The sequence below is a fragment of the Xenopus laevis genome, chromosome 1L, assembly GCF_017654675.1.
Source record: "Xenopus laevis strain J_2021 chromosome 1L, Xenopus_laevis_v10.1, whole genome shotgun sequence".
In the NCBI taxonomy this organism is placed as follows: domain Eukaryota; kingdom Metazoa; phylum Chordata; class Amphibia; order Anura; family Pipidae; genus Xenopus; species Xenopus laevis.
The window spans coordinates 73,620,713-73,646,177 of record NC_054371.1 but is presented as its reverse complement, the minus strand read 5'-3'; the positions used below and the strand labels follow the sequence as shown (position 1 = coordinate 73,646,177).

At 38.6% G+C, this 25,465-nt stretch overlaps 1 protein-coding gene across 2 annotated transcripts in view; it reads left to right on the top strand.

Moving 5' to 3' along the window:
• The window catches only part of LOC108719619 (EF-hand calcium-binding domain-containing protein 14), a 32,369-nt gene extending 7,557 nt beyond the window's left edge, over positions 1–24,812 (top strand). The window contains exons 3-10 of one of the 2 annotated variants that reach the window (XM_041590430.1): positions 785–843; positions 3,235–3,324; positions 4,679–4,765; positions 6,205–6,279; positions 10,009–10,186; positions 20,937–21,050; positions 22,052–22,228; positions 24,513–24,812. In XM_041590430.1, the coding sequence (XP_041446364.1) occupies positions 785–843; positions 3,235–3,324; positions 4,679–4,765; positions 6,205–6,279; positions 10,009–10,186; positions 20,937–21,050; positions 22,052–22,228; positions 24,513–24,517 (785 nt within the window). In that variant the 3' untranslated portion in view covers positions 24,518–24,812. Of the gene's footprint in view, positions 1–784; positions 844–3,234; positions 3,325–4,678; positions 4,766–6,204; positions 6,280–10,008; positions 10,187–20,936; positions 21,051–22,051; positions 22,386–24,512 lie in introns of those variants that run through there. The other variant, XM_041590428.1, reaches the window with a different exon arrangement.
• The last annotated feature ends 653 nt before the right edge of the window (positions 24,813–25,465 follow it).

Here is a 25,465-nt window from a genome sequence, read left to right as displayed (position 1 = left end):
GGGGTCCGCACCCCTCAGGGCCCCCCGGCAGTCCATGCACCACATACAAATGCGGCCAAATGTGGCCAAATGTGGCCATATGGAGGGGGCGTGGCCCAGCTATGCGTCACGCACCAGGGCCTGTCCCCCTCTAGGATTGCTACTGATCTGCTTCATTGATAGACATAATAAAGGAATTGCCCACACCTGCCCAAGACTTTGAGTCAATTGTCCAATTATTTTTGAACCCCCGAAATGTGTATTTTTCGGCTGTAGATCCTCTCATTTTTATGCAATCTTTTTGTTCAACCCACTGAATTAAAGCTGAAAGTCTGCAGTTCAACTTATCTTAGTTCTTTCATTTAAAATTCATTGGTAATGTACAAAACCAAAATTAGAAAAAACGTTGTCTGTCCAAATAGTTATGGACCTAACTTTATATACAGTCTTTGGGCAGTCACATTCTGATCCAGATTTATATCATGTTGTGGGTGCTGGATCAAACTTAAAATAATTCTTCACATAAACCCGCACTCCAAATATTCAGTGAATCAAGTAACTTTTACTGCATACTGTAGGTCTGTGTATCCAACATTTTGGCCCACCTTAGGGCCTTTATCAAATCCTTGATAAAGACCCTAAGGTGTGCCGAAACTTTGAATATATATATATATATATATATATATATATATATATATATATATATATATATATATATATATATATTATTGTTTAGTTCTCATACCAAGTTTTTTAATCACTGAGTTTTTTTAACTTAAAACATTGATGATCTTTTTTTATGCAGTTCATCTTCAACCCATTGATAATACAAGCCTTTCAAAGCATGAAAATGTAACTCAAATGGTAAGACTTCTTGGTGGTAAGATTTCTGTTACCTTCGTTTTTTTCAAACACAGATATTAAAGGAGAACCCAAGCCTTAAAATATTAGGGCTATAAATATTGTCTGAGCTGCACACACACAGAGAAGCAGTCCTATAATAGTAGTGATCCATGCATTGAAAGTTGTTTACAGCAGCTCTTCATCTTTCAAAACATTAATAGGGATGTAGCGAACTGTTCGCCGGCGAACTTGTTCGCGCAAACTTCGACCGTTCGCGTCCGCCGAATGTTCGCGAACGTCGGGCGACGTTCGCATTTTGAGTTCGCGTTCGATTCGAATACAAATCGTTCGACCATTCGACCATTCGAATTCCTTCGACCGCTAAAAATCGAACGATTTCCATTCGTTCGAACGATTGTAAGCATTCGATCGAATGAAAAGCATTCGATCGAATGCTTCGATCGCTCGATCGAACGATTAAAATCCTTCGATCGTTCGAATCGAACGATTTTAGCGGGTGTTCGAAGTTCGCAAACTGTTCGCGAACGTTCGCATTTTTTGCCGGTGTTCGCGAACGGCGTTCGCGAACACCAAATCGGCAGTTCGCTACATCCCTAAACATTAACACAAAGTGAAGTTACAGCTTTCACATCTGTTACATACTGTATGTCTTATAATGATACAATAGCGTTGATTATTAATTAATTCTGATATGATAGAGTTGATTATTAATTAATTCTGATACTATACTGCCAAGTAAGAGGATTTAACTGATTATTATCAAACTATATACTATATATATTTACTGTATATTGTAAGTCAGTCAGCAGCAGTCCATTGCCTGTGTACTGGACAAAAGAAAATAAGAAATGTTTGTTCACAAATAGTGATGGACGAAAATTCACGGCAAAAATTCGCCGGCGTCAAAAAAAATTTTTCCGAAAAAACGGACGTCGGCGTCAAAAATGGGACGCCGGCGCCATTTAGCGAATTTTTCACAAAAAATTCGCAAATTCGCCCATCACTATTCACAAACAATGTATTTATTTAACTTTGCTCAAACATGAACATTGGGGTTATGTATTAAAGCCCCATGAATAACCCCTAATAATTATGACTTTGGAAAAGAAGCTGAGCTTAAGAGACACACTAAACACATTTCATCAATGGAAAAAATGGGTTTGGTTAGCTTTAGCTTTTTACCATAAAACTATCTTTATATTTTGTATGAATTGTACACATTGGTGTCACTTATAAATACATAATGACAGTTAATAAATTGCCCCCTATTTAATAACGTCCACACTTATGAAACCAAATCAGGTTCTATATGTTGGTATCAATGCATGGTAAAGTAATGTTATATTTCTGTATTTTTCTGAGTAATTTGTTTTAATACCTTGTTTCCTGATACAGTAGTTCTCATTATTGTTATTAATTGAAAGTTACAGCTAAAGGGTCAAGGTTTGTTTAATTTTATTAATTTGTCATGTATTTTATAATGTGTTATTAAACATATGGGGGCAGATTTATCAAAGGTCGAATTTCGAAGTTAAAAAAACTTCGAAATTCGACCATCGAATTGGATTACTTTGACTTCGAAAATATTTTTTGTATCGAAGTTGACCATTCTCGGACAAACGAAAATCGTTCGATCTTACGATGAAATCCTTTGAATCGAACGATTCGAACGATTTCATCAATCGATTGAACGATTTTCCTTCGACTTCTAAAGACTTAGCCAAATGTTGGCTTTGGGTTCTAGGAGGTCCCCATAGCTAACATAGCAATTTGCCAGGTTTAAGATGGCGAAGTGTCGAAGTAGAACTTTTTTTTAAAGAGACAGTACTACGATTTTCAAAGTCAAACTTTTTTACTTCGAATCAAAGTCGAAGTCGAATTTAGGTCTATTTGATGGTCAAAGTACTCAAAAAATAGTTCGAAATTCGAAGTTTTTAACTTTGAGAATTCACCCTTAGTAAATCTGCTCCATGGTGTTATTAGACATATTAAAGGTATATTACTTTCATAATTTTTCTTATTAGCTAAAATAACAAAAATTACTGAGCAAATATAATTTGCTATATTCAAGGGTGTCACTATTTAAACTACCATACATAATCTCGCTGTGGATATTTGACATGCTGGGAATCTCCTGCTGTTGGATACTGTATATTGCCACATGGTCTGATATTATAGAAATGTGATGTAAAGCATAGATCCAGTGCATTTCTTCTAAATAGTATCCATTTAGCTGGGATCAACTACATAATATTAGGTAAGAGTTAGTGGGTAAAAATCAGCAGAATTATTTTATTATTATCATTTTATTATTATTTATAAGAGAAACCAAGTTCTCTATTGATTATCTGTACATATACCAGTAACATAACTTTGCTTTCATTTCATTAGGGTGTGGAACCGACAATTAAAAAGCAACTACAGGAACTCAATGTTATGGATAACGTCAATCTTCTCAAAAGACTTCACACTTTAGAAACAGTAAGTAAATATATTCAATTAAAGCAAACTGTATTTAGGACATATGGGCAGCAACAATTATGATTTTACCAAAGATGTCATCATATTTACAAACTAGGGATGCACCGAATCCACTATTTTAGAATTCCAAATCCTTTGTGGAAGATTTGGCTTAATATAGAAATGAATCTGAACACTAATTCGCATATGTAAATTAGGGGGGAAAGGGGAAAAGAGAACTGCACACTCAGCACTCAATTAAAAAATGTTTAATTTCCATGTTTGTGTGATGAAAATCATGTGATTCAGATTCGGTTTGGCCAGGCAATTGGATTCAATTCCTGCTGAAATCTTGTAATTCAGTACATCCCTATTGTAAACCATTTATTTCTAATAACACTCATATTGTGCAAGTGGTGTTTTAATTGGTCAACAGGATTACAAGACAAATTTCTACATCTGTTTCTTGCACTTGATTTGAATGGTGGTGCCGTTTTGAAGCAAAGTTTAGAATTTTGCACACAAATCCTACGTTATAAAATTCTGTTGTGCCTTGTACTTGTAAAAGAAGCCCTGTTTTGGGTTTATACTTTAATACATGGAAGTATAATAATAATAACAAGGCATGTGTCTTGTTTGGTTAAATTATTAAATTCTCACATATGTGAGATATGGTAGGTAATCAAAATTATGTTGCTGTAAAGGAAAGCACTTAATAATCAGCAAGAAAGGGGTAGGTTATGTTTTCTTCCCTGTAGCTTATTATATTTTATCACATCAAAATGATTAGTAGGTGCAGGGAAATTGCTTTTAATCACTATCCCAATCTGCTTCCCTTAAAAATAGTCAAGATCTCTTTAACAAGAGAAGTCTCGCAGTAAGTTGTTCCTTGGTTTCATAACAGTTACAGCAGATGTTCAGCTGAGGTTGTAGAAAGTACAATTGAATACTAAAACTAGTCAGTGCCCCATTTTATGAAGGTCTGGTGGAATTTTTATGGAATTTTAAAGTAGATTATGTTAAACTCTAGCCGATAATTGCTCCTAAAGTTTACTTTAATTGTAGTTTACAATAGCTTTTTATGTCCCTAGCCTTCCATCTCTCTCCATATAGTATTCAGCCTTAGAGAGAGATGTAATAAAAGCCATAAATTGAAAAAACATCTCACAAATAAGAATCCACATAATTTCAGATTTATCAAAGTGTGCAATTAGATGCAGTAAATCTACAGACCGATTTTCCTTCATTCAGGCCTTCATGCAAATCTGGTAGTTTAAGTCTTGCCACAACCTTCCCATGGAAAAGACAACTTAAGAAAAAAGTTCTACTTAAACCACTGAAATAATGCATTCATCTTCAACTGTTTTGGTTTTAGAATATGAAATCACTGAAAAATATTGTTTCCAGCCATGGTGAAGACCTTGAAATATTAAAGGTCCAACAAGAAGTGGAAGGAGTAAAGGTATTAGCAATATTATTCCTTGAAAAAACTGGTATAAAAGCAAAAACATTTATTTAGCATTGAATCATGCCACACCAGGAAATCTGTTATATTTTGTCATACATTTAGGGTTGTTTAATAAGGTGCACTGAGTTTGTCCAGGTGCAATAATCCATAGTAACCAATCCAAAAGGAGAAACATCTCATTGGTTGCTATTGGTTCCTGCACATGGGCAAACTTTGTGTCTTTTATCCAAAATGGGGGGTGGATTATTATTGTTTTTTTTACTTTTTGAAGGCCACAAGTTGTCGGAAGAAAAAATAAGGATTTGGGGTGGAGTGAACAAGCAATTGGACATACAGTATAGGTAGTGGGTAGTGATAGGTGAATCTGACCCTTTCGCTTCACCAAAAATTTGCGAAACGGAAATATTTTGCCTTAATGCATTGAAGTCTATGGGCAACAAAATTATTATTGACATGCAACAAATTGCTCCACAAGTTTTTGACACGTGACAAATTTTTTCACCCATCAGAGTTTATGGGTGTCATTTTCGCGCTGAAACTTGCCGAACATTTTCACTCATAACTAAACCAATGGGGTAAGAGATCAGTGGAAGTGAAGGAATGTATGTAGGCATAGGAAAAGTAGTCAGCTGATTTAATAAAATAATAGAGAAGGATTAAGGAATGCACAAATCAAAGGTCAGTATTTTAACTGCCCTGTCTAATTTTCTGCTCCAAAAGTACAGTACAGTTATATGATCTTTTATCCAGAAACCCATTATCCGGAAAATTCCAAATAATGGGAAGGCCATTTCCCATGGACTCCATTCTAAATAAATAATTCACATTTTTTAATTGATTTCCCTTTTCTCTGTAATAATAAAGCAGTAGCTTAAGGGTCAGGCCACACAGGGCGTTTTGGGGAGATTTGGTCGCCTGGCGACTAATCGCCTCATTTTTGTTGTGACCAATCTCCCCAAACGCCTTCCCTGAATATGCGCCGGCTAAAATGAAAAAACACTGGCGCTAATCACATGCGGCGGTTCGTTTTCCGAAGTCGCCCAAAGTTTCCTCATGAGGCAACTCAGAAAGATCTCAGATCTGGAAAACCCCTGGTCCCAAGCATTCTGGATAACTGGTCCCATACCTGTATATGGTTTGTTTAATATTTATGACTGGCTACCTAAAAAGCCAACTTTTTCATTTACTTAAGCGCTAATTAAGAATATTTATTTACAAGTATATTTATGACCATTTCAAAATATTGTTTGCATACTTAAGGAGCAACTTTTTATAAGTGGCATATAAAGACTTTAAGCATGTATAGCTGTATTAGAGCAGATACAAAGCAGGGTTGAATTTATTTCATTTTTCTGCATGTGAAAGAAAAGGTTCTAAACAGCATGTGTAATTTCCATATTATTTTCTTACCCCTTTTATCACACCTTTTACAGCATGAAAATGCACTGCAAAGGCAGTTAAACAATATCAGCAGAGACCTGAATGGCTTTCACATTCGCCTGGAGGAGGTCAGTACAATTTGCTATGCATTTTCAATTATTTTAATGGAAATGATATGCTACTTGCACAGAGGATAGGTTATAATAGGTCTACGGAGTAGTTATAGATTTGTGTCATGTATTATCATTAGAATGCATACGGAAAGAAAGGCTTCTATTCTTTGTTTCTTGCTTTGGCAGTACTTTAAAAAAAAATTTAATTTTTCAGTTGTATGTCAGTTATTTTTTGAATTCCCACATTCTCTTTAACTCTATACTTAAAATTTTCTGGAGAAGATGCAAGAGTTCAACATTATAATTTGCTGTTTTGCCATTTGACAGTAAAGAGAATCATTACTACCGTTTTAATGTCCCTCTATAACAAGAGCACAGAAAAAGTTTTCACGCTTAGTTGAGTCAAAGTTAGGTTTATTTATTAGTCTGGTGCTTCCACCACTAAAGTAAGAGATATGGATTAAACCATACCTCCCAACTGTCCCATTTTCAGCGGGACAGTCATGCTTTTGACAGCTCAACACGCAGTCCAGCATTCATACTGGAAAGGCCCTCTTTTTATTTCCAAATGTTGGGTGGTATGATTAAACCAGTGTAACACATATTTTGACTATCCAGGCCAACGAGGTTAACAACCAGCTGTATACTAGAGCATGGTTTACACTGAACTCTAACACTTAAGGCAGGGCCTTCGCAAAAAGGAAGTATTAAAGGTGCGGTGTAGTGAAACTACAACTCCCATGGGCTACTGTGCTTTTTAACCAATAAAAATGGGCACCAGGACATTCTTGCAAATAGAATAGAATAAAATAACTTTATTTGTCAGAGAAAAATGATCCACCAGTTACTTACATCAATAAAGAGGCATTTGCAGAATATATATAGGCACACAGCTCAGACAGTGTATCAGAGGTAGGTACAGGTGCATTCCCTGAGGATGTAGTCAAGGCAGTACAGCACACCTCCAGGCAGAAATACTTCGTGGTCTGGATCTCAACCAGTGGAGAGATCAGGGAGGAGAACCTAAAGCCTGACACCCTATCCACTGTGTCCCTTCACTGTAGGCAAACCTTACATCCTGGGAAGCTACTCCCTGCTACACCTCCTTGATGGAGCACAAAGCTGCTCTTTCTGACTTCCCTCTTACATTCCTAGAGAGTCTATAACAATTATATTCCTGCCACTCACTAGCCTCATTCAAGGGGTCCCTGCTCCCCGACTTCCACACTAGAGGTTCGGGTCCCTCTAGGGCAAATTGGCTTTACTGGGCCTTGGTGTACCCAGCCTCCCTGGAAACATCCAGATGGATCAGCAACCAGAAGCCAAATATGAAGACCCATGCCTTCTCACTCACTAAACCAAAGTGTGACAGGATGTGGTCACAACACCTCTTGGCTAATAACTGGGATATGTAAACTAACTACATGGGCATCTGCCCATCAACTAGGGAGATCGGGAAGTGTAGGGATTTAGAGCCATAGGGGCACAATAACCCTATGGTCCCCTAAACCAGCCTAATTTGAATTTAAAAAAAAAAGAGTTACACATTAAAAAAAGATCTCGGGTAAAAATGTTAAATAGAATGTTATAAGACTGGGCTGTCCAAACAGCTCAGAGGGTAAAGAACAGGACACATGCACAGTCATAGAAATAGCAGCAGAAATATTTTCTGCTGAAGTGTTTCAACAGTGCCATTAATACTGCCCCCTGTTCCAAAACAAGCACAGTAATGCTTATTGATTAAGGATGACCCTTGAGCTACCAGGGATAATTTAGCAAAAAAAGGCACAATCAGAGAGGAAAATATGTAGCTAGCCCTGCCTGTGTTAGGCAGAGGGGTAGGCACATAAACATCCCACCCCCACCCCTTCCATAGTGCAGCCTTTGCCAGGCACACGTGCTTATTAGATAAGCACTAAGGGGAGCACACTTGCACCCCTTAGCATTCTAGCACGTGCACCCTGTGGATTAAAAAATGACCTCTACCACAACCTCTGAACCAGTTGGTTTCCACTGTGACCTACATCAATTGCTGTAGAGTAGTTGCATTGGAAGAACAAGGCACACATGTCACTTGAATGCTGAATGCCTTAAATGATGCCTACTGGAACTAGAAAATTTTCAGTGCAATTGCATCTGATTTGTTATGAAGTGTGAGCGCAATTATGTTAGCCATATCGCTGTCTGGTGACTGCAACGATACAAGAATTCCGCTGCATCGGGGGAAACATGGCAGTTGCCCTGGATATTGTACTTTGCTCACTGCATTTGTGGTTGTACTTGTAAATTATATGTAAGTTTGTATTGCACTGCCTTATGCATCAGCCGGACGGGAAGGGGGATGGAGGCAGGTATTGGGTTCCTGTGCCCCCACCCTGCATTCGTATGAAACTGAACTTGTGTACCGTATATTTTTAGGGTATATGCACACTTACTTGACTTCATATGTATGCTTTAGTATATGTACGGTATGTATGTATATACATTTGTAACATTTGTTATTACAGTCTCGCATTATCAATGGCTTGAACCACTAGAATAAAGTATGATCCCAGTCTAAACACCCTTAAGGTGAATTAACTAGCTTTTGCCACTAGGTGCCAGCTTGTGTTCAGTATTTTCAGCATTTAAAAAAACACGTACATTGAATTTATATTTATTTAACTAGAGAGAATATTTTTAGCTGATGAGCAAGAATAATGTCTAGTCTAGTCTAATTAGAAGATTCATGTAATAACACCAAGCAAGATACTGGAGGAAAATGAAATCAAATATACACATGCATATAAGAACATGGCAATTTCATATTGTGACACAATAACAACAGCCTTCAACTCTACTTGTGCCTGTCTGAATAGCTGCTACTAGAAGGTTTGAACACTTACCTAACCTGGACACATATGTCCCCCTGTGCAAAATATTTTACTAGCTACCCCCATAAAACACTTCATATGTTATAACCAGGGCTGTTTAAATAAATGGGCAAAAGATGCAATTGTCCAGGGCCTATACACTCTACCCTCTACCAAGAAAGATGAGTTGGCTATAAAAAGATATATACAGTATATAGTTGATAATTTACCCCCTTCTGTAATTTATAAAGATAAGTCAAATAATTATCCAAACAATGCAATTTTTTAAAATTATTTTCTTTTTCTCTGCTCAAAAATAATTAATCCTTATTGGAAGAAAAACCAGTCTGTTGGGTTTATTTTTTGTTTACATGATTTTCTAGTAGACTTAAGGTATGAAGATCCGAATTATGGAAAGATCCATTTTCTGGTTCTAGGTCCAGCGCATTCTACATAACAGGCCTCATTCCAAAAACAACTTAGATAGGAAGGAGTATCTATTGGCAAGAGTATGCTTTATATAGAATTCATCCTGTACTTCATCTGTTCTGTCTGCTGTAATTACTCTAATATCTGCAACTGTATATGTTTTTATTAAGAAGAGCCCTTGCCACCAGCATTAAGTACTCATACTGGGTAAATTCATTTCTGGAAAGCAATATTCTAGGTAAACCCATATTGTTAGGCTGCAAATATACATTTAATTGATTCCTTCGTCCCAGTATTTCTATTTATTTGTAAGCCTTTCTAATTAATGCTGCCCAATTATCTGATAATAACAATAGGCAAATCCATTTATTGTGAGATACTTATTTCACATCGACTTTTGAACCTGTTTTTGTGGTCAAATATTATACAGACCTGAATTAAATTTTATTCTATTAATGCACAGGGGCTGGACTTGGCCTTCTCACAGATATCACAGCTCAGAGATGATGTCTTTTTTCTTGAAAATACCCTAAATGACTCAAAGCAAGAACGCTTTGGTATAAAGGAATCTACACAGAAGCCAACAAAGAAAGAAACGATGGTCCAAACAACTACCCACCTGCTTCCCACTGTACCTCTCAGTAAGTATCATTACTTATTAATGTTCTTTTTAAGTGAATATTTAAGGGATCATTTGCAAACCTGAAAGCAGTGTTCAAAGTGCAAAAAAGGCTGCAATAAAAGAGAAAAGTCCGCCAAGGTCAACCCTTCCAACCCAGTGTGCATCTATATACAGTATATCGGTTGGAAGGGTTTTAAAGCTTAAGTGGTGCTACATGTCTACATTGTCCTCTAATGTACTTATATAAAGCAATCCTGTCCCTCTGCAAATGCCTTGTCTACAGAGAAAACAACCCCAACCTTAACTGTCTTTCCTGGGCTACGAAAATGCACTGCAACCAAGGTTAGGCCTTATCACGGACCTATAAAGACATATGAACCAGATTGCCTAACCTTGCACTTTTCAAGAATGAAACCTTATTTGCAATAAGATCATCAGCAAAAACAAATACTTGTAATGCCAACTGACAGTTTCTTCTTGATCCTGTGGTTTTTTTTTTTTAAGTGTATTTTTACTTGGTAAAAATAAAATGCTTGCCAAGTTTTACATGCTTTTTCTGCCTTCATTTAGTTGTGTAGAGGTCAGGAAAAACTCAACCCACATCTGACCCTGACCCACAAAATGTTGCCACGTCATATTTCTGGTGATCAACCTGTTCTGTTCTTTACCACAATACACTGCTGAGTATTCTCCAATACTATGGAATTCCAAAGTCTCATTAGTCAGAGGGGCAAATCTATGATTTTGCGATAAATAAAAAGTCAGAGCTTTGGATATAAATTTGCCCTTTGTCACAATGCTGAATGTTTTATCAATATTAGAGAATGGTGCAATCTGATTAGGTAGATGAGCAGCCCTATGTATTTAAAGTAAAGGTATAACAGTGGGCAAATTTGCACCTGGGAAATGACCCATGGCAACCAATTTGATTTGTTTTCAATTGCATTTGGTCATACCGTATAAAATGGCAAAATCGAATAAAAGTTGTGGTTGACCCCAGTAAAAGGTTTTGCTGCATTCCATGTCCAAATGAATGATACACTTAAACATTAGGAAAAACACTGGAGACATTTGTGATAGAACAACCCTCAAGCTCATGAGTTCAATATAAAAAGGCAGGTCCAAGTTAACTGAAGTAGACATGGTCACCAGGTGTGATGCTCTGGACCAACAGCCATATCACCAGATAAATGAGAAAAACGGAGGTGCCACAAGAACCCACAACAAAGAAATTAGCCATACTGTAGAGCTCTTTCAGATTTTTAAAATGAGATTGAAAATGTAACGACTACCATCTTTGCAGAATGCTTCTGTCAAAAGTTAAATCAGATAAAGAATCTGCTCGTGGCCCCCTACCCTGGTGATCCCTGCTCAAATGCCCCTTTTGCCCGTTTATAAAAATAGCTGTAAGTGAAGACACTTTTTGGGAGGATCCCCTTACAGATAACAGTCTACTTTTTATTTGTCTGCACCCTGCTTAACTGCACATGAAATCATGGAAATAACATGAACCTGCAAAGGTTTTCAAAGTTTCTTGACTTTGTACAAACCTGTGTGTATGAATTTTGGGTGGAAGTTTAGTAAGTCTCAGGGATATAATATATACATTCTCTTTACTCATAATGTGTGAAAACATTACTGAATTAAATCATGAAATCCGATGGGGCTCTGTTACTTCCATCACCTTATCAAATCTTCAGAAATCTGCAATAAATATCAGTTTTTGTTTTGTTTCCCATTATAATATATGTAAGCTTCTTTATACTAACACAAAACCAATTGGATCTGCAAAGGTAACCTTTTCTAATTTTTCATTTTAAATACAGGCTACAATAGGATCACCATGGCTACAGCTTTTGCTTTACTAATGCATGGGAGAAATGACTTCAAATAAACTCAAATCAAGCCACTACACAAATGTTTACCTTTCCTCTGAGGTGCTTTCTTATCAGCTATTTTGAACTTTCCATCTGTGTATGGTTTGAGTAAATACATGAAATGGTGCCATTATGTAAATGAATTATTACACATTACACACACACATATAGAGAGAGAATTATACTCACAATACAGACAAACACACACTATATCCATTTTAACAACAAGAAGCAAAGAACAGTGTTAATAGGTTCAGTGTGTGAAAACCATGGCACAAATAAGAACTTCAACAACAACAATGTTGCATAGTAAATTGTAAGCAATAGATTAGAGCAGGGGTCCCCAACTTTTTTTAACCCATGAGCTGCTTTTAAATAAGAAAAGTTGGGGAACAACACAAGTATGAAAAAAGTTCCTAGTTGGGTGCCCAATAAGGGCTGTAATTGGTCGTTTGTAGTGATGGGCAAATTTATTCGCTAGACACGAATTTGCAGCAGATTCCTGCGTTTCGCCTCCAGAGAATAAACTTTTCGCCGGCGAATGTGCCCCAGCATACAAAAACGGACGCTGGCGTCCAAAACTGGACCGTGGCGGCGTTTCATGAATTTTTCACCAAAGCGAAACGGGACAAATTCGCCAATCACTAGTTGTTTGGTAGGCACTATGTGGACTACAGGTGAGTCTGTTTGGCAGTTCACATGGTCTTTAGACAACCGAAACGTGCCTCCAAGTCAGAAATCCAAAAATAAGCACCTGCTTTATGGCCACTGGGAGCAACATAAAAAGGCTTGGAGAGCAATATGTTGCTCACGAGCCACTGGTTGGGGATCACTGGATTACAAGATGCTGTACAGTAAGGCCTTGGCTTATATATATATATATATATATATATATATATATATATATATATATATATATATATATATATATATATATATATATATATATATGTATGTATGTATATATATATATATATATATATATATATATATATATATATATATATATATATATATATATATATATATAATAGTCTGTAATAATACCTGTGAATGGAGAGAAGAATAAGTCTGTAATCTGCAGTTACATTACACACAGGGCAGACTGTGTATTACACATAACCATAAATGCTATTGGTTTTGAGATAAAAGGTTAAAGTCCCATCAGATAAAACATCCACATATCCTCACAAACATATAAATGAGGCAGTAAAAGAAGTGGTCATCAGCAAGAAACAATATCCCTCTAGCACTTTACTACTAGTGCTATCCAGGCCTCCTCCCTAAAATATGACCATGATTCTACTCTGTGGGGACAGATCTCTAATCAATGTTTGTATATTTTATTCTGCAATTACAATTTTAGTAAATAATGGTTTAAAAAACACAAATTTTCTATGTTTATAAAGCAAAAAAAAAAAAGTAAAACTTCTGAAAGCCTGCAAGGACAAGTAGAAGTCAATGTACTTGAGTTTTTCAAGTTTTTGAATTTCTTTTTTGAGCTTGTCGCCCCCATTAAAAATTATATAAAACAAACTCAAGGTAATAGAGGTATTGTTTTAACGGTTTTATTCAATCACTTTTTTTATACAGATTTTTTTTAATAAATACAATAACATTCACGTTTCTTAAAATGTTGAGGTTATTCAAAATAGAAAATTACACAAATTTTGATAAATGGGTCTCCACAACTAACACCTATTTTAAAAGCAGAAAACCACCAAGTTCCAAAGTATGATGTATAAGAATAAATTTAAGGGGCACCCATATTCTGGCCCAACTAGTTACTCATAGCAAGAATGTAAACAGCAAGTAACTAGTCTAGTGATGTTACAGTAGCTAAAAACTTATTATTGGACTGCTGCTGTTATTATTAGGGATGTAGCGAACGTCGGAAAAAAAGTTCGCGAACATATTCGCGAACTTGCGCAAAAATGCGAGCGGTTCGCGAACGGTTCGCGAACCCCATAGACTTCAATGGGAAGGCGAACTTTAACATCTAGAAAAGACATTTCTGGCCAGAAAAATGATTTTAAAGTTGTTTAAAGGGTGCAACGACCTGGACAGTGGCATGCCAGAGGGGGATCAAGGGCAAAAATGTATCTGAAAAATCTGCCTGTGTGTGCTTGGAAGAGATAGTGTAGGGGGAGAGCTGTTAGTGATTTCAGGGACAGATGATAGTAAGCTTGCTGGCTAGTAATCTGCTTGATACTGCTCTGTATTGGAGGGACAGAAGTCTGCAGGGATTTGAGGGACATTTTAGCTTAGGTAGCTTTGCTGGCTAGTAATCTACTGTTCTCTTTAAACAACTGCCATACGTTGACCTTGTAGGCATTGTTTGCCCAGTTTTTTTGGACGCAGCCACTGAAGCACAGTTGCCAGAAAAAATATGCCATATAAATGCTGAAAATAGTAATTTTTCGCCATACGTTGACCTTGTAGACATTGTTTGCCCAGTTTTTTTGGACGGAGCCACTGAAGCACAGTTGCCAGAAAAATTATGCCATATAAATGCTGAAAATATAAATTTTTTTGGTTGCAGCCACTGAAGCACAGAGGCCAGAAAAATTATGCCATATAAATGCAGAAAATATGCATTTTTTTGGTTGCAGCCACTGAAGCACAGTTGCCAGAAAAATTATGCCATATAAATGCTGAAAATATAAATTTTTTTGGTTGCAGCCACTGAAGCACAGAGGCCAGAAAAATTATGCCATATAAATGCAGAAAATATGCATTTTTTTGGTCGCAGCCACTGAAGCACAGTTGCCAGAAAAAATATGCCATATAAATGCTGAAAATAGTCATTTTTTGCCATATACGTTGAGTCAACGTATGGCAAAAAATTACTATTTTCAGCATTTATATGGCATATTTTTTCTGGCCTCTGTGCTTCAGTGGCTGCGGCCAAAAAAACTGGGCAAACAATGCCTACAAGGTCAACGTCGTTGACCTTGTAGGCATTGTTTGCCCAGTTTTTTTGGCCGCAGCCACTGAAGCACAGAGGCCAGAAAAAATATGCCATATAAATGCTGAAAATAGTAATTTTTTTGGTCGCAGCCACTGAAGCACAGTTGCCAGAAAAATTATGCCATATAAATGCTGAAAATATAAATTTTTTTGGTTGCAGCCACTGAAGCACAGAGGCCAGAAAAATTATGCCATATAAATGCTGAAAATATAAATTTTTTTGGTTGCAGCCACTGAAGCACAGAGGCCAGAAAAATTATGCCATATAAATGCAGAAAATATGCATTTTTTTGGTCGCAGCCACTGAAGCACAGTTGCCAGAAAAATTATGCCATATAAATGCAGAAAATATGCATTTTTTTGGACGCAGCCACTGAAGCACAGTTGCCAGAAAAAATATGCCATATAAATGCTGAAAATAGTCATTTTTTGCCATACGTTGACCTTGTAGACATTGTTTGCCCAATTTTTTTGGTTGCAGCCACTGAAGCACAGAGGCCAGAAAAAATTAAACCAGTAGGGTTTGCACCCTAGTTTGTAACGGTGGCGGAGGGAGGAGGAGGACGCTAAAGGACAGCTGTGTGTGGAGTCATGAGGCTTGAAGAGAAGGACAGCTGCATAGAAGTCAGAACAAGTCTTCCGGCGTGCAGTAACCCTCCGAGATCCACCCCTCATTCATTTTAATAAAGGTCAGGTAATCGACACTTTTGTGACCTAGGCGAGTTCTCTTCTCAGTTACAATCCCTCCTGCTGCACTGAAGGTCCTTTCTGAGAGCACACTTGAGGCTGGGCAAGACAAGAGGTTCATGGCAAATTGTGACAGCTCTGGCCACAGATCAAGCCTGCGCACCCAGTAGTCCAGGGGTTCATCGCTCCTCAGAGTGTCGATATCTGCAGTTAATGCCAGGTAGTCCGCTACCTGCCGGTCGAGGCGTTCTTTGAGGGTGGATCCAGAAGGGTTGTGGCGCTGCCTTGGACAGAAAAACATTTGCATGTCTGACGTTACAGACTGGCCAAAGGGCTTTGTCCTTGCAGGTGTGCTCGTGGCAGGATTACTGGCACCTCTGCCCCTGGAATGTTGATGAGTTCCTGAAGTGACATCACCCTTAAAAGCATTGTACAACATGTTTTGCAGGCTGGTTTGTAAATGCCGCATCTTTTCGGACTTGTGGTATGTTGGTAACATTTCTGACACTTTATGCTTGTACCGAGGGTCTAGTAGCATTGCGACCCAGTACAGGTCCTTCTCCTTAAGCCTCTTGATACGGGGGTCCTTCAACAGGCATGACAGCATGAAAGACCCCATTCTCACAAGGTTGGATGCAGAGCTATCCATCTCCGCTTCCTCATTATCAAGGACTGCATCATCCACGGTCTCCTCCCCCCAGCCACGTACAAGACCAGGGGTCCCCAAAAGGTCACCACTAGCCCCCTGGGAAGCCTGCTCCTGTTGGTCCTCCTCCTCCTCCTCCACAAAGCCACCTTCCTCCTCTGACTCCACTTCTGGCACCTCTCCCTGCGTTGCAGCAGGTGCCTGGGTTCGTTCTGGTGATTCCGACCAGAAATCGTGCGCTTCCAGCTCCTCGTCACGCTGGTCTACAGCCTCATCTGTCACTCGTCGCACGGCACGCTCCAGGAAGAAAGCGAAGGGTATTAGGTCGCTGATGGTGCCTTCGGTGCGACTGACCATATTTGTCACCTCTTCAAAAGGTCGCATGAGCCTGCAGGCATCGCGCATAAGCACCCAGTAACGGGGGAAAAAAATCCCCAGCTGTGCAGATCCAGTCCTACCACCCAGTTCAAAAAGGTACTCGTTGACGGCCCTTTGTTGTTGCAGCAGACGTTCCAACATAAGGAGCGTTGAATTCCAGCGAGTCTGGCTGTCAGAAATCAAACGCCTGACTGGCATGTTGTAGCGCTGCTGAATGTCAGCAAGGCGTGCCATGGCTGTGTAGGAACGTCTGAAATGGGCCGACACCTTTCTGGACTGGGTGAGAACGTCCTGGAATCCTGGGTACTTGGAGACAAAACGTTGGACTATTAAATTTAACACATGTGCCATGCAGGGCACATGTGTTAAATTGCCTAGTCTCAACGCTGCCAACAGATTGCTTCCATTGTCACACACCACTTTTCCGATCTGCAGTTGGTGTGGGGTCAGCCACCGATCGGCCTGTGACTGCAGAGATGACAGGAGTACAGATCCGGTATGGTTTTTGCTTTCCAGGCACGTCATCCCCAAGACAGCGTGACAACGGCGTACCTGGCACGTCGAATAGCCTAGGGGGAGCTGGGGGTGCACAGGTGTGGAGGAGGAGAAGGAGGACCCAGCAGCAGAGTAAGAAGAAGAAGAAGACGAGGTAGAGAGCGATGGAGGAGTAGAGGTGGTGGCAGAACCGCGTGCAATCCGTGGCGGTGACACCAACTCCACTGTTGTTGTTGAGCTACCCATTCCCTGCCTCCCAGCCATTACCAAGTTCACTCAGTGGGCAGTGTAGGTGACATACCTGCCCTGACCATGCTTGGAGGACCATGCGTCAGTAGTCATATGGACCTTTGGCCCAACACTAAGTGACAGAGATGCGGTAACTTGGCTCTGCACATGTTGGTACAGGTGTGGTATTCCCTTTTTAGAAAAAAAATTGCGGCTGGGTACCTTCCACTGCGGTGTCCCAATTGCTACAAATTTGCGGAAGGCCTCAGAGTCCACCAGCTGGTATGGTAAAAGCTGGCGGGCTAAGAGTGCAGACAAGCCAGCTGTCAGACGCCGGGCAAGGGGGTGACAGTCAGACATTGGCTTCTTACGCTCAAACATGGCCTTCACAGAAACTTGGCTGGTGGCAGATGACTGGGAATGGGAACAGGTGGTCAAGGTGGAAGGCGGAGTGGAGGGTGGTTCAGACGGGTCAAGGAGAGCAGAGGTAGAGCAGTAAGATGCTGGACCAGAAGGAGTGTGGCTTTTAGTTTGCCTGTTGCCTTTGAGGTGTTGCTCCCAAAGTGCTTTGTGCTTGCCGCTCATGTGCCTTCGCATAGAAGTTGTACCTATGTGGCTGTTGGGCTTACCAAGGCTCAGTTTCTGACTGCACTCATTGCAAATTACAATGCTTTTGTCAGAGGCACACACATTAAAAAAATCCCACACTGCTGACTTTTTGGAAGTGTGCGATCTGGCGGTAACAGTAGAAGTTGGCGGAGTTGGCGGTATTGGCGGCAATGGCGGGTGCGTTGGCCGGCTGAACACAGGTGCCGATACATGTTGTTGCCCTACTGATCCCTGCGGGCTGTCCTCCCTGCTTCTTCTAAGTCTTATTCTCCTACTGCCTCTCTGACTCTCCGTCTCTCCATCTGAACTACCCTCCTCTTGCTCTCTTCTACTAGGCACCCACAAAACATCAATCTCCTCATCATCATTCTCCTCAGATGCATCAATTTCTTCTGACACATCACAGAAGGAAGCAGCAGCGGGGACCTCCTCCTCATCACTCATTATGTCCATCTCTATCGTGTTCTCTGCCAGAATTAAATCTGGTGTAAGGTCCTCATCTCCTTCATCTTCTTCTGGCAATAATGGTTGCGCATTACTCAGTTCAAGAAACTCATGGGAAAATAACTCCTCTGACCCCAGTGAAGAAGGGGCACCGGTGGTGGAGGAAGTGTTACGTGGGGTGGCCATAGCAGTGGAGGATGAGGAGGATGTTGTGGTAAAGTTAGAAACGGTAGAGGATGGGGTGTGCTGTGTAAGCCAGTCAACTACCTCTTCAGCATTTTGGGAGTTCAGGGTCATTGGCTTTTTAAAACTGGGCAATTTGCTAGGGCCACAGGATTGCATAGCAGCACGGCCCCTAGCACGGCCTCTGCGTGGCGGCCTGCCTTTGCCTGGCATTATTTTTAAAAAAACAACAACAACAACAAAAACTCAGTTGGTTTTTCTGGAAACGATAATACACACAGCTAGATGGCGGGTTGAAGAAAACAGTGTGCAAATAATGCCTACAAGGTCAACGTATACACTACTACAGCGGTGGATACGGATTACGTAAAATATATTATGGCTGCTTGAAAAAAGTCACTCCGGTGTTTTTTCTGGAGACGGTAATATTATGGATATTTAGACAGAATGTGAACAAGGTCACACAGCTAGATGGCGGGTTGAAGAAAACAGTGTGCAAATAATGCCTACAAGGTCAACGTATACACTACTACAGCGGTGGATACGGATTACGTAAAATATATTATGGCTGCTTGAAAAAAGTCACTCCGGTGTTTTTTCTGGAGACGGTAATATTATGGATATTTAGACAGAATGTGAACAAGGTCACACAGCTAGATGGCGGGTTGAAGAAAACAGTGTGCAAATAATGCCTACAAGGTCAACGTATACACTACTACAGCGGTGGATACGGATTACGTAAAATATATGAATGCTGCTTGAAAAAAAGTAACTCAAGTGGTTTTTCTAGAGACGATAATATTATGGATATTTAGACAGAATGTGAACAAGGTCACACAGCTAGATGGCGGGTTGAAGAAAACAGTGTGCAAATAATGCCTACAAGGTCAACGTATACACTACTACAGCGGTGGATACGGATTACGTAAAATATATTATGGCTGCTTGAAAAAAGTCACTCCGGTGTTTTTTCTGGAGACGGTAATATTATGGATATTTAGACAGAATGTGAACAAGGTCACACAGCTAGATGGCGGGTTGAAGAAAACAGTGTGCAAATAATGCCTACAGGGCAAATAATGCCTAAAAGGTCAACTTATACACTACTACAGCGGTAGTAAAATAAAAAAAGTAAAATAAAAAAAAAATGAATATTAAAAAAAAAAATTAAAGTTGGTGCTGCTGAACTACTAGGAGCAGCAGATTAGCACACCAGTCCCACTCCCCAACACTGCTAGACTAATAGCACTGGGCTCTTATAGTAGTAGTAGTAGTAGTAGTAAAACAACAAAAAAATAAATAAAAGCAGTCCTTACAAGGACTACTGTTATTGCAGCAGTCAGCAGATGAGATCAGAAGCAGGACAGCTGCCCACTGCAGCTACATACAGAGCACTGCAGTAGAAGGTAGATTACTAGCCAGCAAAGCTACCTAAGCTTAAATGTCCCTCAAACCCCTGCAGACTTCTGTCCCTCCAATAACAGAGCAGTATCAAAACGATTACTAGCCAGCAAACTTTCAACTGTCCCTGAAATCACTAACAGGCAGCAGCTCTCTCCCTACACTCTCTTCAGCACACACAGGCAGAGTGAAAAAACGCTGCAGGGCTTCGGTTTTTATAGGGAAGGGGAGTGGTCCAGGGGAGAGCTTCCTGATTGGCTGCCATGTACCTGCTGGTCTGGGGTGAGAGGGCAAAAAAAAGCGCCAACAATGGCGAACCCAAAATGGCGAACGTCGCGCGACGTTCGCGAACTTCCGGCGAGCGCGAACACCCGATGTTCGCGCGAACAAGTTCGCCGGCGAACAGTTCGCGACATCTCTAGTTATTATGTGTCTAGTAGAATTAAATCTAAAGCAGCTGGCTTTTCTCAGTATTTCTGAAAACATTTCACCACTTATTGGAAAGTTTTTAAGAATACTAAGAAAGTCCAGTTGCTTTCGACTTTTTTGAATATGACTGAAAATCTTCATAGAGATCACAGCGATTATACCAATGGTACAGAGAGGATACATAATTATAGTATATATTTTGGGTTGAGCACTTCAGTTCTCTCATATAAAATATGTATCAGAATTTAGCAGGGATGTTGAGAAAACAACTTCTACACGCAGGACCTGGGCAAGGATACAGCAACTGACTAGACTCTAAAGCCTGGTTATGACTGAGATAATATATGATATAGTTTCATCAACTAACATCACTATGCAAAAATAGTGCAATTATTACAATTTTACACTTTGTTCTGTTACAGCTGGCATTCAGATTTTGCTGAAGAATACTATGAGAGACTCTACCACAATGCCTATGTCAAGTCAGAAGGATATACCTGAAGAAATATCAATACCCTTCTTGAAGAGTCGGTCAGGTATTATTTTTTAAAGGCATTACTTCAATTGTTGTGTATAACATATTTTTCATCATATTTCCTTTAGACCTAGCAAACATTATTCAATATATATATATATATATATATATATATATATATATATATATATATATATATATATATATATATATATATATATATAATGATTGGGGTAAGTACTCCATATGCACAGCACTTTAGAGAAAATACACCATGAGATATTGCTTTGGAAATTGTTTTTAATATTTCTCACTAGTCACTATACTTTCACTATGTGAGCATTTACATGACACTAAATATTTATAATTTTGAATAATATTGTCCAATCAGCACTATGGGCACTTACTGATGACGTCACATCCTCAATTTGGGCGCCATCTTTACATGTATAAATTTGGCACTTGTGTTGCACGTTTTTTCACTTCCTGAAGACTGTCCGAGTCAGTGTGCCGAAACGTTGAAATAAACTTTCCACTGTTTTCACTATTTCAAGACCTTGGAGTGCGGTTTTATATTTTTTGGATTATTATACCATGCTAGTGGTGACTCTCTCTCTCTTTATATATATATATATAAGAGAGAGGGTCTATAGTGGTGCACTCGCAATACAAGCAACTGCCTGGGTGCTAGTTATAGCATAGTATAATAATCCAAAAAATATAAAACCGCACTCCAAGGTCTTGAAATAGGGAAAACTGTGGAAAGTTTATTTCAACGTTTCGGCACACTGACTCGGGCAGTAAGCAAACACACCAGGTAGGTGGGGGCCACACAAGGGGGGTCGCGGGCCGCATGCGGACCACAGGCAGCCAGTTGGACAGCCCTGATGGAGCTTTTCATGGTTTTTACACTTAATAATTCCCAATTTTCTTTTTAACAAATAAGAAAAACACAGATTTATTTGAGATTCCTGGAAAAAAAATGAAATTCGATTGTTAGTAAATGGGCCACATAGTCTATCACTAACAGAATTAACTAGATATATTTTCTAATTTGGTTAGATTTCCAAGTATTCTTCTATGGAGCAGACAAGGATGCAAATGGCTTTCTTACATATGCTGAAATAAAGAACGTGCTTGGAGATGAGACTCCAAGCGAAGACATTCTACTTCATTTTGATGAAGATCAAGATACAATGTATTCCTACACTGAACTAATCAGAACTTTCCATCTTAAAGGTAAGGAACTACCCAAAGTCTTTGCTTGTAATACAAGTTCAAAGGCAAGTGCCTTTGCTTTTCAGTTTCTTAAACAGTTACATAGGTAAATCGGTTTGATACCTATACTAAGTTTAGTACCCAATAGCCTTTCATATTATGTCTGTCCAAAAAATCATTCAAGCCACTCTTAGGGGCACATTTACTAAGGGTCGAAGTGAATTTGTAGTAAATATTTGACTTGAAATACTTCGAATTTCAAAGTAATTTTTGGGTACTTCGACCATCAGATAGGCCAAATTCGACTTCGACTTAGATTCGAAGTGAAAATGCTTCGGCTATTCTTTAATCGAAGTACTGTCTCTTTAAAAACTACGACTTCAACACTTCACCACCTTAAACCTGCCGAATTGCTATGTTAGCCTATGGGGACCTACTAGAACCTATAGCCAACATTTGGCTAAGTTTTTAGAAGTCAAAGTGAAATCGTATGATCATATGATTAAATCGTTTGAATTGTTTGTACGATCGTAGTACGATCGTAGTACGATCGTAGGATCTTAAAAATCCTTTGAATTCGACTTTGAATGTCGGACTAGCCTATTCTATGGTCGAAGTTTTTTGCACTTCAAAATTTGACCCTTGATAAATCTGCCCCTAAAGGCATTAACTGCCATGACAACATCACCCGGCAGTGCATTCCACAACCTCAGCTGTCCTGACCTGTGAAGAACCACCTACGTTGCTTCAAATGAAAGTTCTTTTCTTCTAGTCTTAGTACATTTTATTCTATGGGGCCAAACAAATTGTAGACACTGTGGGGGTTATTTACTAAAATCTAATTTTATTTCATATGTTATTAAAAAAAATGACCAAACTCCCATGCCCGATTTTAGCTTATTTATTAATAAAAAAAACTTGATTGGATAGCTTAAAAACTCTATACAATCGAGCGAAAACCTGAATCCCTAGAATTTTTCTGGCTTTTTCCGGAATTGCTCTAATTTTTATGGGTTTTTTTCCCCCAATCACTTTATTTTTTGCCTGAAAATCCCAAAAAGTTGGAATTTCGGGGCTAAACCCTGCTTAGACCATGATAACGTCAAATTGAGATAGGTGCCTCTCCCACTTATACTGGACCTCGACAGTCTGAGATGGTGGATTTTCAGATTCTGGCTTTTTGCAGCATCAGGGTATAATAAATCGAGAAAAATTTGAGTTTTGTTTCCTCTAAAAATTTGAATTTTCTAGTGAAAAAAACTTTCAAGATTTTAACATTCGGATTTTAATTAATAACCCAACTGTATGTGCTTATTGCAGATTGACAAACTATACATATACAATCAAAATATTATATTTACATAATATATACCTCTAAAATGTGATTTGCTGGTTCACAAGATATCTGGTGTAATAAAAATGCTATTTTTATACAGCACTAGAAACTAATGACGGTTGCTTTCAAATAGGCGGTAAGTAAATGCTACACGCTGATTGGTTGTTATGGGTTACTGAACTTGTAGCAGGCTGTGCATTGAATTATTCCCTAAGTAAAACTGCATGAATTAAAAACTTTTTTTTACTCTGAAAAAATAATGTTTTTAAAAACGTGCAGTGTTAGTGAGCTTTTCTCATCCTGGAATAGTATTTACCCCAGATATTCAGTTGGTTTGCTGAAAAGAAGAGGGCTTAACAAACAATACTTTGAGGAAAGTAGTTACAAAACACAAAATCAATAATGTGTTGTAACACATTTCCCTACAAAGCTAATCCTTACTACAAAGTTAAAGGGAGGCTCCTATTTGCTAAAGATTGATTAAACTGCATTTTATTGAACCACCATATCCTGTTTTCGTTAACAACTCACGGACACACATTTAAATGCTAGGTGATAACCCATGTATTGCATTCTTCAGGCTTGAACAAGTAGCTTTAAATGTATAAGAGCAGGTCTGTGATCAATATAGGTAAACTTATCTAGTTCTCAGTGGCACAGTGTTGTGTTCTACAATATTAAAGTATCTTCTGCAGTACCTTTGTCACCTCATCTCATTCTAGTAGGTAATTCCAGTACCTCTAAATCATAGCTCCCATTCCTGTAGTAGCTCACAGAAGCCCAAGACTGTAGATCATTATCAGTGAACCTTTGTGCTCTCATGAAATCTTCAGTGAACTACTGCATGTGTTCTGTTAGTTGTTATGTAGTTTAAACATCATCTACATTATATAAGGTTGTTTTTATTTTTTGGCCTCTTTAAAGCCAATATTAATGCATGGATGTTATACTGTATATGTTTCATTTCAGAATAGAAAAAGACAAGAGAAAATGAAGAAAGCAAGAGACAAGGCAGCAAGATAGAAGGCATTTCATGATTGCTTTGTTCCTTCATACAGCTCCTGAAAAAAAGAAGTACTCATTATTTTTATCATTAAAGGGGTTTTTTATTTCAATTATTTCATTTAAACAAACAAAAAAAGCATGATTCAGAGAAACAAAATTCATATTTTTAATAAACGGATGTTAAGGCATTCAGGTAAACAGTTTTTCCCTTTGCCAATATCATTAATCTTATGGTGTTTTATTGTAATAAAACTTTAACATTAAGTGCATGAGTCTGGTGTCTGTAGCATGTTCTCTATGTTTCCATGGTTTTACGGTTATTCGTAAAAAATATCCATGTTAGTTACGAGTTTCTCAATATTGTATTTGAAAGCATCCAATGATGTATACAGTATCCCCTAGTAATTTCCGTGATTTCAATTAGTCATTTTTTTATATTAGTTCAACAAAATACTTTTCTTTGTTTACTTTTCCATCATGGCTGTCATTCAAATGCACAAGCATCTAAACATTTACATCAAGGGGCTGATTTTATTCGAACAAATACTCCTCTATTCTCTATTCCACCAGTCATTGCTACACGTTTATTACAGGATTTAACCTTTATATCTGACACATTATTATATCATGGAGTCACATTAACTACCCTAATTTTTTTTAAAGGCCGGTTTTATTACATTATTATGAACCACCAATGACATTCTTTTTTGGCCTTAAGGCAAAGTAGTAAAACTTCAGCTTTACTAAAGTGCATCACTACTTTCTGTGGCTGCTATTGATCATAAATAGAGTGATATTGTAACGTTTGGTCTATAAACAAGGATGTGATTCTCTCCATATACCTTATTTCTTTAAAGTATTATAAAAACATACTCCAACACACTAATGTGCACATATCAATGGAGAAACCCTGCTGT